This window comes from Sprattus sprattus, assembly GCF_963457725.1.
Source record: "Sprattus sprattus genome assembly, chromosome: 20".
Lineage (NCBI taxonomy): Eukaryota > Metazoa > Chordata > Actinopteri > Clupeiformes > Clupeidae > Sprattus > Sprattus sprattus.
Genome location: NC_137918.1, coordinates 18,741,665 through 18,758,414, shown reverse-complemented (window position 1 = coordinate 18,758,414; position 16,750 = coordinate 18,741,665). Strand labels below are relative to the sequence as shown.

The 16,750-nt window shown below is 42.8% G+C and overlaps 2 protein-coding genes across 2 annotated transcripts; both read right to left on the bottom strand.

Moving 5' to 3' along the window:
• Positions 1 to 2,827: 2,827 nt before the first annotated feature.
• tmem236 (transmembrane protein 236) lies at positions 2,828 to 4,808 on the bottom strand (the record flags this gene model as incomplete). The annotated part of the gene is made up of 4 exons (XM_080859639.1): positions 2,828 to 3,441; positions 3,577 to 3,700; positions 4,098 to 4,170; positions 4,555 to 4,808. 4 exons carry the CDS (start codon positions 4,806 to 4,808, stop codon positions 2,828 to 2,830), a joined length of 1,065 nt encoding a protein of 354 aa, XP_080715765.1.
• Positions 4,809 to 7,249: 2,441 nt separating this feature from the next.
• Positions 7,250 to 16,569, bottom strand: stam (signal transducing adaptor molecule (SH3 domain and ITAM motif) 1). Its single transcript, XM_080859657.1, has 14 exons — positions 16,238 to 16,569; positions 14,926 to 15,010; positions 14,768 to 14,843; positions 14,248 to 14,343; positions 13,934 to 14,080; positions 13,633 to 13,723; positions 13,112 to 13,307; positions 12,670 to 12,764; positions 12,352 to 12,440; positions 11,146 to 11,233; positions 10,911 to 10,965; positions 10,572 to 10,728; positions 9,733 to 9,851; positions 7,250 to 9,240 (listed from the first exon to the last, which is right to left on the bottom strand). The coding sequence occupies exons 1-14, from the start codon at positions 16,275 to 16,277 to the stop codon at positions 9,042 to 9,044; spliced, it is 1,533 nt and encodes a 510-aa protein (XP_080715783.1). The 5' UTR covers positions 16,278 to 16,569; the 3' UTR covers positions 7,250 to 9,041.
• Between the last annotated feature and the right edge of the window lie 181 nt (positions 16,570 to 16,750).

Genomic DNA, 16,750 nt, shown 5'->3' with positions numbered 1-16,750 from the left:
CCTGCCTGCCCTCTCTCTCTCTCTCTCCCTCCTGCCCTCTCTCTCTCTCTCTCTCTCCCTCCCTCTCTTTCTCCCTCTCTCTCTCTCTCCTGCCTGTTGTTCTGCATGCAAGGGCAGGTATGGAGACGCTAGCGTAAGAGATACACTGCCAGAATTCAAATACGCCGCTGGTTTAACCAGATTACAATTCTGCCTCACTCCCCCTCTCCCCCTTATACAAATCCTCTCTCACATCACAGTGCACGCACACACACACACACACACACACAGCCTCAGGCATGGAGCTATACAGACATACATGTCAAACACAGATCAATCCCCTCCCACACACACAAACAGGCACATCACTCAGTGGTGGACATCAGCAGACATCTCTCCATCACTCCATCCATCCATCTTTCTCTGTTAACAGTCTATACTCTTTTTTTCTGTTATCTGTCAGACTGTCTGCATGTGTGTCCTTTCTGTCTCCCTCTCTTGCGATTGCCTCCTGGTGTGGGGGCAGAAGATAGCATGTAGAATTACTTTTGCAGTGGCTGCTCAATATTCTGATGATGATAAATCTTGAATGAATAGAGGTTATGCTCTGAGGGTTTGCGACACACTTTGAAGTAGGCAGTGTTTTTTTCGAGGAAAACACAATCCAACACCCTTTGCATGTTTCTTGACATTCATGTATAATATATCAAACTAATTAAGGTTGAACAAGAAAAACATTTAATTTTAAAACAGTCAAAGACAAAAGAAATTCACATAAGAACAATGGGTGACTTTCCGATTATTTCACTTGAGCATTAAAAATCATGTCTGTTGCTTTGGTGCTTATTGTTTCTCAGTTTTAATTACCGAACATAGATAGATAACCTACCACGGAGAGGACTGTGATATATATATTATTTTCGAGGAAGGATTTATTTTCTCTGTGAATGTTTGGCAGCTCTGTTGCAGTGCCTATTATGTGGGCTTGGGCAATGCATCACACAACAAACGTACCGGGGGGCATAACTCTGACTGGATGTGCCCTGCTGTCGGACGGCTGGAGATAGTGCACAAACATCCATCTGAATCCATCTGCTTGTATCTCACACTCAAGAAGCTCCAAGGTCACATTCACATGAATAATGCACACAGATGTAGTACAAAGAGGGACAAAAAGCTGCTGCTGCCGTCTCAGAGCAATATTATGGTGCAGATGGCACCCCCATCACTAGCTATCCATCACTTCTAGAATATTCATCTCTGTATTGTAACACCAACACTGATGATAAGTCTGCATGACATGCTGCGCAATTGTGGCTTATGCTGGAAGACCAACACTTCTTGATCAGTGAAGTGAAGTGAAAGTGACTCTATGGCAGAGGTCATTTTAACACTCTGAATTCCACCTCTGCATTTGACCCATCCAGGGTAGTGTCACACACAGCACCCAGTGAACACATACAGTGAAGTGAAGTAGCACTAACCCGGAGCAGTGTTGGTTGAGTGTTGAAGTCCTGACAAGGTCACTAGAGGTCATATGCTGGTCTTTGCTGGTGGGGCTGGCCAAGCCCTGGCAGTGGATGACTCTTGATGGGTTCTGGACCAGAACTTCGGTGGATCCAGAACCAGGGGAGGCATTTGGAACAGCAACAGACTAGCTGGCGCTATAAGAACTCAAAACCAGTAACGGTTCAGTTCTACTGTTGGTTCAATGGTTCATAGTGATTGCACTAGCTGCCTCATGCGTTCAACTAACCAGATTACCTACAATTTAATGATGGCATATGGAGGGACCATATGCGTTTTTTTTTCTGTAGACAAAATACTTTCTACAAAATGCATCTATGCCCACAGTTAAGATGTAATTTTAAAGGAGGGACAAAAGACAGTAATCCTGTACATCAAGCACAGTATTTATCTTATGTCCTTGTTTTTGGATTCCTTAAACTCTATTTACAAAAGTGAAACTGTTGTTGGGTTGGAAAATGTATACAAGAACAGACAGGGCCGAATAAAACAAGCAAGCAAGGCTGAATTACATGTTAACATTGCAATAGAATCAAGCAACGGAAACTGAATCTGAACAAAAGATATCAAACTCAGCCTTCGTTCTACTGTAATTTGTACCTGCACTTTTTTGTTGATGTAATGTTCCATTGCAGTTACCCACAAAAAAAGAAAAAAAATTGCACAAAATGTGTGCACACAAACAAAAATGTAAACATAACCTTGGAAGAAAGACAGGCCTAAGGCTGCAATCAAACGTGTATATACATATTTTCAAAATATTCCAGGTTCACTATACATACTTTATATTATAAATATGTAAAACACAAATATGTATCTCAAATGACCAAACACGACAAAATATTCATTTATAAATTCATAAGCTCCAAGTGATTTTGGCCAGTATGAAGTAACTGAATCAACTCACTTAAAGTGACATTGTCTAGCTATTTTTACACACGCCTCTCCAGTCAACTGGACTAAATATCACATGGGCACCCAATACAGCCCTGTTTTTGTCATTCTTACCTAGCTAGCTAGTATGACAACTACTGAATGGTTGGCTAATTTTTTAAGTTGTTCATTATTGACCCCAGCTCTGCCTGAATGGCTGTCGGAGTGTAAAGACAGCTAACTAGTATTCTTACAACATTTCACTCAAAGCAACCTTACAACTCTATAATATTTACATTAATATGACTTCACAGCAAAATAAATGAGGTATTCTACTCATCAATATATAGCATATTGTATAATACACCATCAGTTTTACAATTACTTCATCCATTGGTTTTCTCTTACAGCTATCTCTGTATCTGTTAATGACATGTGTCTACAGTCCTCAGAACATGCTTGTCCTGTTAAAGACCTTAAGCTTGGTCATAAAGATGAAGTAAACGTACGTCAGGCACACAAGTAGGTTCTTCATGATATACAGGAGGGGTGTCACGTGGCCAAACACAGCAACCAAGCATATCCTGATGACCAGGAAGGGCAGGTCTTGAAGGACAACCCCTAAAAATGGCAGAAGTGGGCTATTTGGTGTGGCGACCACCCGCAGCGTGGAGAGATAGGCCAGTATATAGACTGGAAAGATCCAGTTTGAGTAGTACACAGTGGATACTTCTGCCACCCGGACCATCTCCGTAGTGTCCATCCAGAAGATGAAGCTCTCCACAAGCGCCTCCACCCTCGGGTCTCTGATCCACAAGGCACGCAGGCGTCCCGAGGGATAGCGAGAGGACGAGTAGAGGTACGCGCTTCTAGAGGCCGGCCTGCTGTAGCCTTCTTCGCCCGTCCACCGGTTCCCCAAGGACCCATTCCCCGACTCTGGTGTCTGTTGCACGGAGCCGTTTTGGCCTCGCTCTGGGCTGAGCTGGGACGACACGGTGGCCACCTGCTCCAGGTGTGTGAGGACCGGTGCGGGCAGCTCGAAGTCAGGCTCCAGACCCTCAGCTTCCAGTCAACAGGAGACGTATGAAATGAATCACAGCAATACAAATGAGCTTCAGAAGATTTAAACAATGTCAATTGTAAGGACATACATTTTATCCATGTAGTTAATGAGGATAGGATCGCAAGTCTCCTTACCTTGTCCAGTGAGGCGGTAAGGCCGGATTCTTTCCACAATGTCCACAATGATCAGTGCAATGAGGACCAAGGACACTGCAAGCTCTGTGAGACGGTCAAACCGGTGGCCACCATCAACTTGCACCTTTGAGGATTTGAAAGAAGAAGACAGGACATGATTTCCCAGTCCAACACAAATGCTTTTACAACTACTTAGAGGAGAGTTCTCAGTACCTGTACAGCACCATTTGGTATGAAAACACTAATGAGTATGACAAAGTCTAGTTTGGTTTTTATGATCAAAGTAATAAAACTTTAGTCACATTAGGCTTGACATTCCACAGCTCTTTACGCACAGTTTACAGGTTAATGGAAAACCTGTTGTTTTCACTGTGAGTTACTGAATACCTCAGCTCTGATATTTGGACTTTCTCTAGGCATTTTGTGCCAGCAATACTGTTTAAAATATTTGTAAATAAATGACATAATTTAAATATATGAATTTGTAACAACCCTTTCTTCTAGTAACATGATATCTGTACCTTGGCGCTAGCGAGGAGAATGCCAAAGCATGGCAATGGACACACAATCACATAAGCCAGTGTTATTGGTCTCCTGAAAAAAGAGCACATATTTTATATATTTTTTTTTTCATATATCTCATTTTATAATCTCTCAAGACAGTAACTGAACATCTGCCTTCCAAAAGTTGACATATCAGATGGAGCCCATGACACAGCTGGTTGGAAAGCCATGGTTTTAATGAGGATGATCCTTCTTGGCATTTCAACTAATATCTGGGAATTTACTAGGTACAATGTACATGCCCTGTGGCGTCTTGTAGGTTACTGAAATCATCATTCAAATATAGCCCATATTTCCATATTTTTAAGAAGTAAACAAGAAGTGGGCAACATTTCTGCTCACCCATGTCTACAGTTTTCCAATGGTTTCTACAAACTTGGTTTGCCTTCAAGCTAATTTCCATACCACACTCACCAAGATGTTATTTCAGAGATGAATCTCTTGGACGTCAGGATAAAGTACTTCAGAGGCACCCACACAAGTAAGGACACAGTAGTCACATAGGCAATGGAGGCAGCCACCACCAGCCAGTATGCGGTTAGGTCGCCACCCCGGACGTGGCGCATCAGAGATGCAAAGCGCTCCATGACTATGAACACAGGCACACATAGACAGGCAAACTGGATAACCTCGTAAAGGACAACTTTGACCGTTTTTCCAGACAGCATCCTGACAGACGTCGAGGGGCTTCTAGATGTGGAGAGCTACAGAGCAGAGCACAGCCTCAGTCACAGACGCCGTCTTAACACGGTTCAGCACATCCTGGTCTGGAGTGGACTCTGGACACCTGCTTTGCTAACACGGCACTCGCTGTATATTTTTATTGCTCCATCAATGCACTAGTCACGCCACTCTTTATGAGAACTTTAAGTCTGTTTCAGTATTTTGCGCTGATGGCTGGTATTGCCCTGTTGTTATTGCAGTTCGACAAAATATAAGTACAACTAACGTAGTAAAGATAACTTTTGTACAGCATAGTTACAGTCAACCGATCACATTCAAAATGCTGTGTGCACGGGCATTACAGAATTATTTCGGTTGGTTAGAACTTAACGACTCATCTCCACCTAGTGGCAGTCTCTCCCAAAACAGACAACTCATCAGTCAAAACTTATTCCTTTTCTCATACAAATAGTCAGTGCCCCCAAAATGAAAAGTCCCTTTGGCATTGTTTAAACACTGCAGGTCAAAACGTTTAGATGTTTTGTCAGTATGGCAGGGGACCATATAAATATCCCTCATGTGCATATTTCAATCTTGGCTTAGTCCTTTGACACTGAATGGTTACTGTGGTAGATGTTTTCTTTCCAGAATACTATGTGTATCAAACAGAAAAAAAAGATGAATTCAAGAGGAGCCAACAAGGTTTCACATCACATACTGTATTGCACTCATACTGCCTTGGAAATTGTTACAGTAATTGTTACAGAAAATGCCAAACAGAAACAGAAAATGTGTTCAGCACAATATACTGTCAAACAAATAGCACATCAACTAAAGTTATGTATAGCCTACAATACTGTAACAACACATACAGTAGAGTAAAGCAAAGCTGGAGTTGCGTTTTCGTCCTCACTCTCCTGCTCATCTTCGCGCTCATGTCTGTCTGGCCACAGATTTTCATCAACATCACATCTGATGTTCTCCCTTGCTATGCAACGGGGGAAGAATTGGTGTGCATGCCGCAACCTACCCTTACACTGATCTGCTGTGACATCGACACAAGCCGCATCCATTGCCTGGAGAAGGGACCTCTGGTTTAGAGCCCAATGCTCGTAGACCCTCCACCTCCATGCAGAAAAAAACTCCTAGATAAGATTGAGGTACGTTTGTAAGGTGATAAGAGCACCATCAGCATCCTTGGATGGGCAGCGAACCACACCCTAATGAGTGGGCCACGGTGGGAGCTTACATTGTCCCACACAGTGACAAATGTAGGCAAGTAAGGCCCTACCAAACACCCCTCATGTAGAGGGATAAGATCAGAGTGCAAGCGGTCCAAGAACACCAGGAGCTTCTGGGTGTTGTATGGGCCAAGACTGGGAATGATGGTGACTACACCATTCTCTGAAATGGTAGCACACATGGTGATGTTGCCCATGCGCTGGCCTGGGACATCCACCCTGGCTCCTCTTCCACCTCCTCTTCCTTGAGCAGGCAGTTGCCATTGGTTGTTTCCCTGGACAGGTGCTTCCATGTTCTTAAATTGTACTGAACTTGGTCAAGCTCTAGATATTTGATGGAAGCATTTATACTCCTGGATAGGACCTGTCAGCTAGCTAAACTTACTGTGTGATCGGTGATCGAATGTGTGAATCTCCCCCTTGATCAGTGAGGTTCTAGTTGCAACTGAAAATTAAGCCGATGATCTAAGAGATCCATATTACAGTATATACCATGTTTTTCATGGTATTATGTGCCTGAAGGATTTTGACAGTGGAGTGAACTATTGTGGAGGTGATGATGTACCCAAGGAAATGATGCCAACATGTTTTGCAGAGAACAACAACTTGACTAAGAAGCAACAGTCAGTTTAGACCAGCAAGATGTATTCAATTGGTAATTGGGCTAACTGAAGGCAATTGATCCTAACCATTTTCAAAGATATGCTAAATCAATTGAAATTTGTGCAAACTGTAGGCAATTGTACTTGTCATTTACAAGAATGTTCTAAAGCAATTGCAATTTCATTAAACGGAATGAGAAAATCCAATCTGTTGTGACCAAGTGCCCAGTGGTTTGGAGGTTTGCACGTGTTGTTTTGAGAGTGTAATTTCTGTTTCGTGAAATGATCCAAAAGCAATGGAGAAAAACTGTAATGGTCAACTGTTCTGCTGCAGTCCAACACACAAAAAATAAACATTATATTTATATTAGCTTTGATTGACTATTTTGTTACTTCATGTGGTTTCACTAGAAAATTATTCAACAGACATCATAAGAGTTTGATGATGTTAAATTATTCCCTTTCCACCTGAATAACCTGAAAGTAAGCTTTGTAGTGAATAGACTATATTATAAAACTAATTAGCTGGTGGGTACTAAAACACCTTGTGCCAAAGACAAAGACCAATATCAAGACAAAATAACACGTTATGTACATTGGCCTAGTTTTATTGTGAATACTAATCATAGTTAAGATTATTAAAATTGTACATACAAACAGCTGGCTACATTGGAACATAACTGCAGAACTGACACAAGAACCCCCCCTTTTTTCTTTTTAGTCAAAACATAAAAACAAAGTCACGTTTCCCTGTGGACACAGTTTAGATCTGGGACATCGACCTCCCAACACCATGTGCAAAAAAGGAGTGCTTATTTAAGACTGGCATGTGGTCCCAGGGCAGACAGTTTTCCGAAAACATGTTTTATATCTTACACACTTCATCTTGGGGGGGGGGGGGGGGGGAGGGAGGACAAACGCAGGAGGATCACTCTAGGTAAGAGAAAACCTTCGGAAGATCAGAGGGCACCACTCTATCCCCACTCAAGATACAGCAAGCCCATTTAGACGACAACCTGATCTGATAATCCAGCACAAATGAAACTGGCTTGGGGGTATGCAGGGGGCCATCAGTCTAACCAGTAAATTAAAAGAAGCCAAGATGGCCATCTTCATTTCATGTCTTCAAAAGAATAAGCAGTCAGTCAGTCAGTCAGTCAGTCAGTCAGTCAATCAATCAACTAACTCAAATCGATAGATCAACCTATCGCTTGAAATGCTTTAAGGAGTGCATTCTTCAGTAGAGTTTTAAACTTAGCTTTGCTTGAGATCGGCAGACCGGGTTTTTTCCATTTCTGTGGATTTTCAGTATTCAGTCAGGGGTGTGGTCTTTAGTGTTGAAACTGAAACATTCCGAGATGTCAGGCTAAAACCAAAAGTGCATGGACGTACAGTAATAATAGCTACCTTGGCGTGCAGTGTGACGCTCCGGTTCTCCGGAGCAGGCAGCCGTTCTGAATCTACAGAATAAATCTAAAATGGGAGTCCCGAGCCTCTTAAATATACATTAGGTAGAATATTTCTGTCCTTTTGTGTTTCCGCTTCTTCACACGCATGTGCATTAAAAATAGTAATAACAATAATCAAATATAATATAAATTAAAAGTCACGCTACAAAATAATGCATTGGTAACACTGAGAAAAACAGACGCCTAAAGACATCTGGGGAGCTTGACCTTAACACCCAGCTAGGACCTGTAGTGTGTGTGTGTGTGTGTGTGTGTGTGTGTGTGTGTGTGTGTGTGTGTGTGTGTGTGTGTGTGTGTGTGTGTGTGTGTGTGATCTTCCCCTCCAACAGGTCCTCAGAGGCAGCGTACGTTATGAGGACTTCAATGAGTTATGAGGACACTGAGGGAGGGGCCCCGGCTGTCCAATCAGGGACCTGCAATGACAAACACGACGCTACGGCGCCCAGTGCAGGCAGACGGTACTGTATGTACAAAGTATGCATGCTTCTTCCTTTCCCTTCCTCTCTGGCACGGTCCACTCAGGCTTCCTCAACGTGGATTCCAGTCTGTAGTGCTTCTAAAAATGATAGATGCCGTCACATGAAATGACAGTGTTCCGTTCTGATAAGTGTCCAGTCTTTTAAAAAAAAAAAAAAAAAAAAAGCAAAAAGATACTAATTTCCTCTTCACCACTGACTGTCAACATAATCAGTGGTAAAAACCTACCTATTTGGACTGTGTGGGTGTGTCAATTTTGCAAGAGTGTGTACATATGTATGTGTGTATGTTGCAGTAAGAGTTAGTGTTTCTGTTCTGAGAGAATTTGTAAGTCTTTTTATGTACAGAATCGGGCCTGGGAATCTGCATGACTGTATGTACGTGTGTGTGCGCATTTGCAGGACAGAAATTTGGAGAGGGGACTGGTTGGTCTTAGTCTGTGCCAGCCTTTATAGCAAGGCTTTGTCAGCCGGGTAAGGGGCCTGCTGGCCGTCAGAAGGGGCTTGAAGGCTCTGGGCGTAGCTAGGGGGCGGGCCCATTCCGGCTGGGACACCGGAGGGGTTCTGATAGGGGGGCACGTCACCTGGAACCATGTTGCCTGGGTTTGGGCCATAGACGCCAGGCTGGGCCATATACATGTGCACGTCACTGAAACAGAAAAAGAGATTGAAGAAGGCAACGCGTTTATTCTCACAGAATTGACACTGTTTACATCACTGTTCAGAATGTATGTTTTGTAACAATTAAGCAACAGTGCCAGGAGCATGCAACACATTTATTCAAACATTTGTAATTAGTCCAAAATGTGGGTTAATAGTCTGTCAATCAGCATGTTGTTGAGACAAACAGAATGAAGAAAATGGAAACAAATAATAATAATTTTCTTTTTAAATTGCCAGGTTCATTAGCTAATTTTGTTAATTTGTTAAATAGTACCATTCTAAATCACAGCACCCCTGATGCATTATGACACCCAGTTGCTATGACTACGAAAAGTCACATCCAGCGACATTGTCAAAGTTCCAAATGTTTAACTCAGAGTCGACCAGACAAAAAATAAACAGTGCCGTTGATCCACAGACTCCAAACCCACATTGGCTGCCTCAGTTCTGGTTAGTTGTGGTGAAACCTGGTGAGTACCTGGGGTTGGGCTGGCCTGGCATGGTGCCTCCTGCTTGGTGCTGGGAGGGGTGCTGCTCCAGGGGTACACCGTAGCCCTGCACCGCATATGAACCTCCTGGCGTCTGGCCTGGGTACACCTGCTCACACACAGCAAGCAAAGCTCGGATATGTAAAACCAGCTCAGTGTGGTCATTATCAATGGGCAATAACTAATTCATGTTTACCTTGACACAGTTCATGCCATATGAGTCCACCAGTGTTAAATGACACATAATTCTAATATTAAATCAAAGGAATAGAACTTACACCTAACAGCAACCCTGGTGGTTAGGCACTACGGATGCAACGGTACAATGGGCCCACTGTTCGGTATGCATCATATTTTTTTAACTAACGGGAGGGTGGACTCTACTTGCCTTAACTGGGATACGGCTGAGTGATGGCGATGTAAATGAGACATCAAGTAGCCAACAGTGGCAAAGCAACACATGCAGACTCTACTTTGTTTGATTACAGTCTTCTACCCTCGTCATCATATTTAACACTGAATCCAAAATGTTTCCACACAGTGGATTTGAAAGTGGCGCCTCTCCAAATTGTCTTCTCTCGGTCTAGCTAGCATTTGCCATTGTCAAGTTTAGCTAATTTTGTTTTCTCCAGCCCTTATTTGCATACAATTTGCTGATAAACTCCAGCATGTACAACGTACAAGTAAACAGCTGCGCAGTAGGCAAGTTTTGACAGGCGTACCATAATACCTTGGTTCACATATGCATACTGAACTGTAGAGGCCGTACCGTACAGTTGGACAATATTCCAGTGCAACATTGCACCTTTATTAGGCACTGTATCTGTACCTGTTGGGAACCATTAGCTGGCGGCTGCTGCATGTAGTACTGTTGGGTCTGGAGTTTAGCGTACATGGCGTACACTGGGTCCTCATTCATGAGCTTGGCATACATGGACAGCGCTTCCATCACCTTCACGTTCAGGTCAGACAGCTCAGAGTGCTTCCTGTAAGACACACCACAACACAGCTCACAGGGGATACTCTGGGTATAAATAGAACTTTGTACCGTCAATACTAGTGGAAATAAAATTACAAATAGGAGTATGATTACAAATGCATCATTTCTGGGATTTCCGTGACTATTGCAAATCATAATCTGAGAACTGAGAAGTTCCACACACAGCACCTGTCAATGTCCTCCAGTTTCTGATCACAGAGCGGCCCCATCTGGTTACAAGCACCTAACAAAGGAGAAATAAAACCGTTAGCATGTGCAGATAGATGCACTCTGACACCAAAACAACATTATACAGGCCTAAATGAACTAGGGGAAACAAGGTTCTAACATCAACAGGAGCACTTGGCATGTTCTAATTGGACAAAAGCAATATTTTTATGAGCCTGAAGGCTTATTAACATACCCTCCAGCTGCAGAAGCTCTACAGGGTCCGACTGGTTATCTGTTGGGTCTGCACTCTGGATCATCTGCAACAACTGGTCCATCTTCTCCTGGAAAGCACAATAGGAATAACGTGTGAGTCTTATTGTACACATTACTGTTGCGGATATTTACACATTTAAAGCTGTGCCGGATGCGTTCCAATGAAAAATGGTGTTGATTGATTTAAATGGGAGTGACTAGCTAATAGTAACCATACTGTTTAGCTGAACAAGCAACAGCCGGGATATTGTGTGTATTTGGTCATAATGTTTGTATCCGTCCGAGAGAATGACCCCTCCCGTACCTGTTGGTTCTGCTATCATGAGAAGGGTCTCGCATGCTCTGAACAGAGAGAGACGTTATCTGGTGTTACATTAGAAGACGCAGACACGGTCGATAGTTTACAAGCACGCCCAGATGAAGCAACAAGTTCTCCTTATTGTGTTATAGTTCTTTGACTTTTGTCATTTAATGAAAGAAAGCATTTGTAGATACAAGACCTAAGAGTATACAGCTCACATAACCTGACCATTGCCCAACATGCAGCAAAGATGTCAAGGCTAAATATAAGAACGATTTTAATTTGTTTTGCAGTTGTATGGCTGTTACGAAGAAACAGACTCACTTCAGCTAAGGTCATTTTTCATGCATTTACTCAGCAGATATGCGTATTCAAAAATATATTGAGAGAATACGGCGTGAGAAGAATGACAGAAGCACAGCAGCACAGACCTTCACCAACGTTAGCACATAGCCTTAAATAACAATAAATACAAGCAGAAGCCGAATAATTACACATGTCAGTTAATCTGACGTGAAATTACAATTGCAGTCAACAGTGAGACGAAATGCAGAGGCCAAATTAGATTCAAGCTTGTTATCAATTACAGACGGTCCAGGCGGCAGAAGAAGGTGCAGGTGACCAAGCAGTACGGTTCCAAACAGAACCATCTTTGTACACACTAGAGTAAATGTTTTTCTTAATTCTTTTAACTTTGTCTTACTCTTCCTATGTGGGTAGGTGGAGGGGGCAGTTGGGGGGTTGGATCTGTGAAATATATTATGTAATAATTCAAAATATTGTCTTAAAAAGGACCACTTTTGTGCCAGCAGGTAATCGTCGGGCCTGTGGGGAGCACAGATATGCATCATTGTTCAGACTCGCCAACCGGCCATCTTGTCTCACCTCATCAATGTAGACTGGTTCTGGCTCCGGCTCGATGGTCTCCACTTGGATGTCCTCGCTGAACTGGACCGTCTTCTTCTCAGCCTTCACTGCGATGGATAAAATGATAATTATGAAACCAAGCACCGAAAACCTAATGGGGTGGGGGGTTCAGACACCACCGCTCCAACTTATTAACTGAATGTATTCCCGAACATGACTCAACATCCTGTTCAGAGCCAAGACACTTAGAGCAGATTACTTAAGGGTGTGTCTGGGAAAAGAACACTGAGAGGCTTCCATCCAGCAAAGGAGGCGAACAGAAAGGTGCCACTCAACTCATCTCAGGCTCCGCCGTCAGGTCTGCCGTCACAAAGTTGGAGGGAAACAGGCCCACTCCCTGGTACGTCTCACCCTTCCACCAGTTGGGGTCACTGTGAGGAAAAGACGGCAAAGAGAGCTTCATGCACGTGCACTGGTGCTCCTTACGGACGCGTTTAAAATATAGGAGCGCTTCTCACACCTCAACTCAAGACATATTTTCCTATCTTAAGTTTGTTTCAGTGGTTTACCAATAAAGAGACACGTGACAGAAATAATATGCACATGGCTTTCCTGTGTAAGTATTTCAGTGATCTCCGATCCGTGCGCTTGTCCAACTTTTTTGCCTTTACTCTATGGGTGCCTCCCTCGTTTAGGACGGCCAAAGCACAGGCATGCTTAACTTTCAGAAACAGAGTCTTTGAACAAAAATATGCAGGGACCATTGCGAGAGGAGCACCTGTCATCCAGAATGGTGATGATCTCTCCAGACTTGAAGGTGAGCTCGTTGTCCTCGGCTGCCTCAAAGTCGTAGATGGCACGCACCTTACGCCCCTCTGGCTTGCTGGTGGCGAGCAGGCTGCTGGCGCTGGGGTAGAGGCCAGACAGGGACGTCTGAGGGTGCAGCCTCTGCTCCTTCAGAGAAAGCTCAATGGCTGAGAGATGGAGAGGGGGGCTTACTAGAATGATCTATGGCTTTTTTCACACAAATAAACAGACTGGACCCAATTTAAAAAAAGGAGTTGAATTCCACTACACAATTTTGTTACTTGATGATATTGATGTATGGATGGCCACTGTACTCAACATTCCTGAGCCATATGATTATGGTAAGGGCCATGAATAAGCAGCACTGAAATATTGGTACAATAACAAGCCAGTTTCTCGGTCACTGCTACCACGTTTTTTTTTCATAACTTCATCCCCTGTAACTTCCTGATTGATTTGGTACTTCAGTGAATGTTTGTATGCAGTGTTTACCTTTAGCAAGGTCGTCCTCTTCTTTTCTGTTTGTTGTGGTGGAAGGATCTTTCGCCACTAATGCTGGGCTGGCTTTAGCTTGTTCAGCAGCCTTCGTTAAAGAACCACACAAAATGCAAAGTATAATTTTAGTGTAATAGGGGGTTTTAAACGATTGCTAACCCCCCCACATTCATCTATGTGACAAAGAGCATTTCATTCCAGGTGTTACAAACTCACATCTAAGATGATTCAAGAGAAAATCACTCTGAATGCCGAAAGCCAAAAGTCCACTGTGGGAATGCATGCACCCCTCCCTCACCTGTGACCCCACAGCAGGGAATGTAACGCCCTGCTCCCTCAAGTTTTTGATCATGGCTGACACCAGGCTAAGCTGAGGGTCGTTGCGGAAGTCCTCAGCCCACTCCACCATGAGCGCCTTCAGCTTCTCACACACCTTAGGGTGACCCTGCAGAAGTAGTGTCACAACAGTTCCACTGACCAATGTGTTGATGACAGTGGAGTTGACATCTTCAGTGGATACTATGTGTGTGTGTGTGTGTGTGTGTGTGTGTGTGTGTGTGTGTGTGTGTGTGTGTGTGTGTGTGTGTGTGTATGTGAGAGAGAGATGACTACCTTGTTCAAGACATTGCTGACTTCACTAGCAAACTCCCTTGAGCAGACCTCCAAGTGGAATATCTTGCCACAATTTGATACACACGCACCTAGTAGCTGGGTGGGAGATGCATGACGATTCATTAAGTAATTTAGTAGAATAATTTTTTACAGCAGAACAATATATGATATGCAAATACAATAAATATAAAGGGTATGTAATTCCTACAAAACAAACCCTCTGTTTTCAATGGTGTTGTTAAACATACCACATTTGAGTTCAAATCAAAATCTACTCGTAGCTTTTTGCCCACTCAAACAACATAATATAGCACAATTTACAGTGTCATACTGTGATCGGTCAATTACAACAGTGTGTACCGGACCAAATAATGACATGGTCTTACTCAAGACACAAGATTCAAACTGCTGTCTGTTAATTGTTGGTATTTTGTGAAATGATATATAGCACTCAAAATAATGCATCATCATGCCATCAAAAAGCCATAATAACTAATGTCATGTTTCTGAGTCTCATTACCGTCAATGCCTGCATGGCTACATGTGGATCCTTGTGGTTGACTCTTCTCATTATAGACCGCAGGCATTCTTTTGGCCTTCAGAGACGACAAGAAGTCAGTGCTGAATACAAACATCCTCCCCACAATTTAGCAGGCTGACTCCATGACCTATACTTACCCTGTGCGCGACTGTCCAATCTTATCACATATGTCCAATATGAGGCCCCAGTCCTCTGCTGTGTTCATCTCACTCGTCGCTTTCTCTGCAGGAGAAAAGATCCATGCAGCATTGGATCGTGCTCAATGTAAACAACTATAGTGGATAAGGCAAGACAGATGGGGGAAGGATAGAGGCATGATTTGCTCGCCTCTCTCTCCAAGACGGAGACTGACTATTGACAAATAGGGCTCACTGATGATAATCAAGCTCTACTGAACATTAACAGAATAAATAAAGTTACTGTTTGGGCGAAAATTAGGGCATTAAAACATGAGGCAACGATGCAGCTATCTAGGATAGCATCATATTGATGATGTGACTGACTGCAATGTTGATGGGTATTTAGACAATAAAGCTAGCCGTTCAGATATATACAATAGGAGGGCATTCAGATATTCCGTTCTGATATCTGCATTAAAAATGCCGATGTTTGTTGCATGGCCACATAATGTGCACGTACAATACTACACTGATGCCCCTGTTGATGATGCAGACGGTAACATTGTTACATCCAATGAAACCACTAAGACTTTACAGCTTGCTTGCTAGCAGGCTATTTATTACGTTCTTGTGCTGTTAGCTACACTTAGACGCATAGCGTAAGACAGACTTATAAAACCAGCCCAGTTGGTTAGAAGATCATTATAAACATACTCTGCAATAAGACACCGATCAAGCCATTCTTAATTGTATGTTAACTAGCTGTCAGGGTGAATTTAACAGGCAAAGATTACATGCTAACTAGCTGGCGAAGTAACGTTGGTTATCTCGGAGACAAGTGCAGCGTCATTGTGTCTATCTGCCATAGCACTTTAATTTACTCAAATCACAGCTGAATAAGGAACTGCGTATTGGCGACTACAAATAAACACATGGAGAGCAATCCTTACATTTCTCTTTCGATAAATTCTAGTGAGTGTTTCACTGTTGACGAGAGGATAAATTAGACACAACAAGCTAACTGTGATTGGATATTGCTACGCGAGCTAACGTTAGCTGGCTATCTCGGGCTAACGACGTATTCTTAGCATTAAAACCACAGATGCAATGCATTATCATGTTTATACAGTACCACCTCATCGTGCATATAATGTAATTCTGTCAGTTTCTGAAATAACACATACTGACATGACGTAAGTCTGTCAGGTCAATACCCATCATAGTTCCATAGCTAAAGTTGTAAACATTAGTCACTCAACTATTAGTTGGTCTAAAACAGCTAGCGTTATAGCATTACGTTAGCAAACTAGCTAGCGAACTCTGAACTTACCAACATCTTGGTCAAAGGGGTTAGACGTGAAGAGAGGCATTGCCGAAACGAAAACAACATGTAACTGTATCCTTTTCTAATTGTTGCCTTTTCACCGTCAGCTTTTGGTAATAAATACATACAGTTACATAGTATCAAAGTGCTGCCCCTCTTCCCACATAGAGGAAAGCTATCTCAGCCTTCAGTACCATCAGAGCCCTCTCTGGGAACACTGTCACTCCGTCGACAGTAAACAGCAGTGTATCCTGGGAAATTAGAGTGTATTGTGGTAGTAGCAATTCCTCTAAAGGAAAATGTATTGAATTAAATTAAATGAAATAAAATTCAGGTCTGCCAGTGATTGTCTCTTCGTTATTAACCTAATCAACAATATTGTGTTGTGGCCTGTCGTGGCAGAAAAAAATATCTCATGATAATCAGGTGACTTGGTCATATGACAGTCTACCTTCACACATGTAGGCTTCTTGGCTGTAGGTTATCAAGAAACACATTACAACAATAGTAGCCTACAAG

Excerpts from the sequence above, each read along its gene's own strand:
- stam (XM_080859657.1), bottom strand. The coding sequence starts at position 16,277 with ATGCCTCTCTTCACGTCTAACCCCTTTGACCAAGATGTTG. Across the intron at positions 14,081-14,247 it reads TCAGCAATGTCTTGAACAAG|GGTCACCCTAAGGTGTGTGA; the intron begins GTAGTCATCTCT and ends CTACTTCTGCAG. Across the intron at positions 11,234-12,351 it reads AACCAGTCTACATTGATGAG|GAGAAGATGGACCAGTTGTT; the intron begins GTGAGACAAGAT and ends TGTGCTTTCCAG.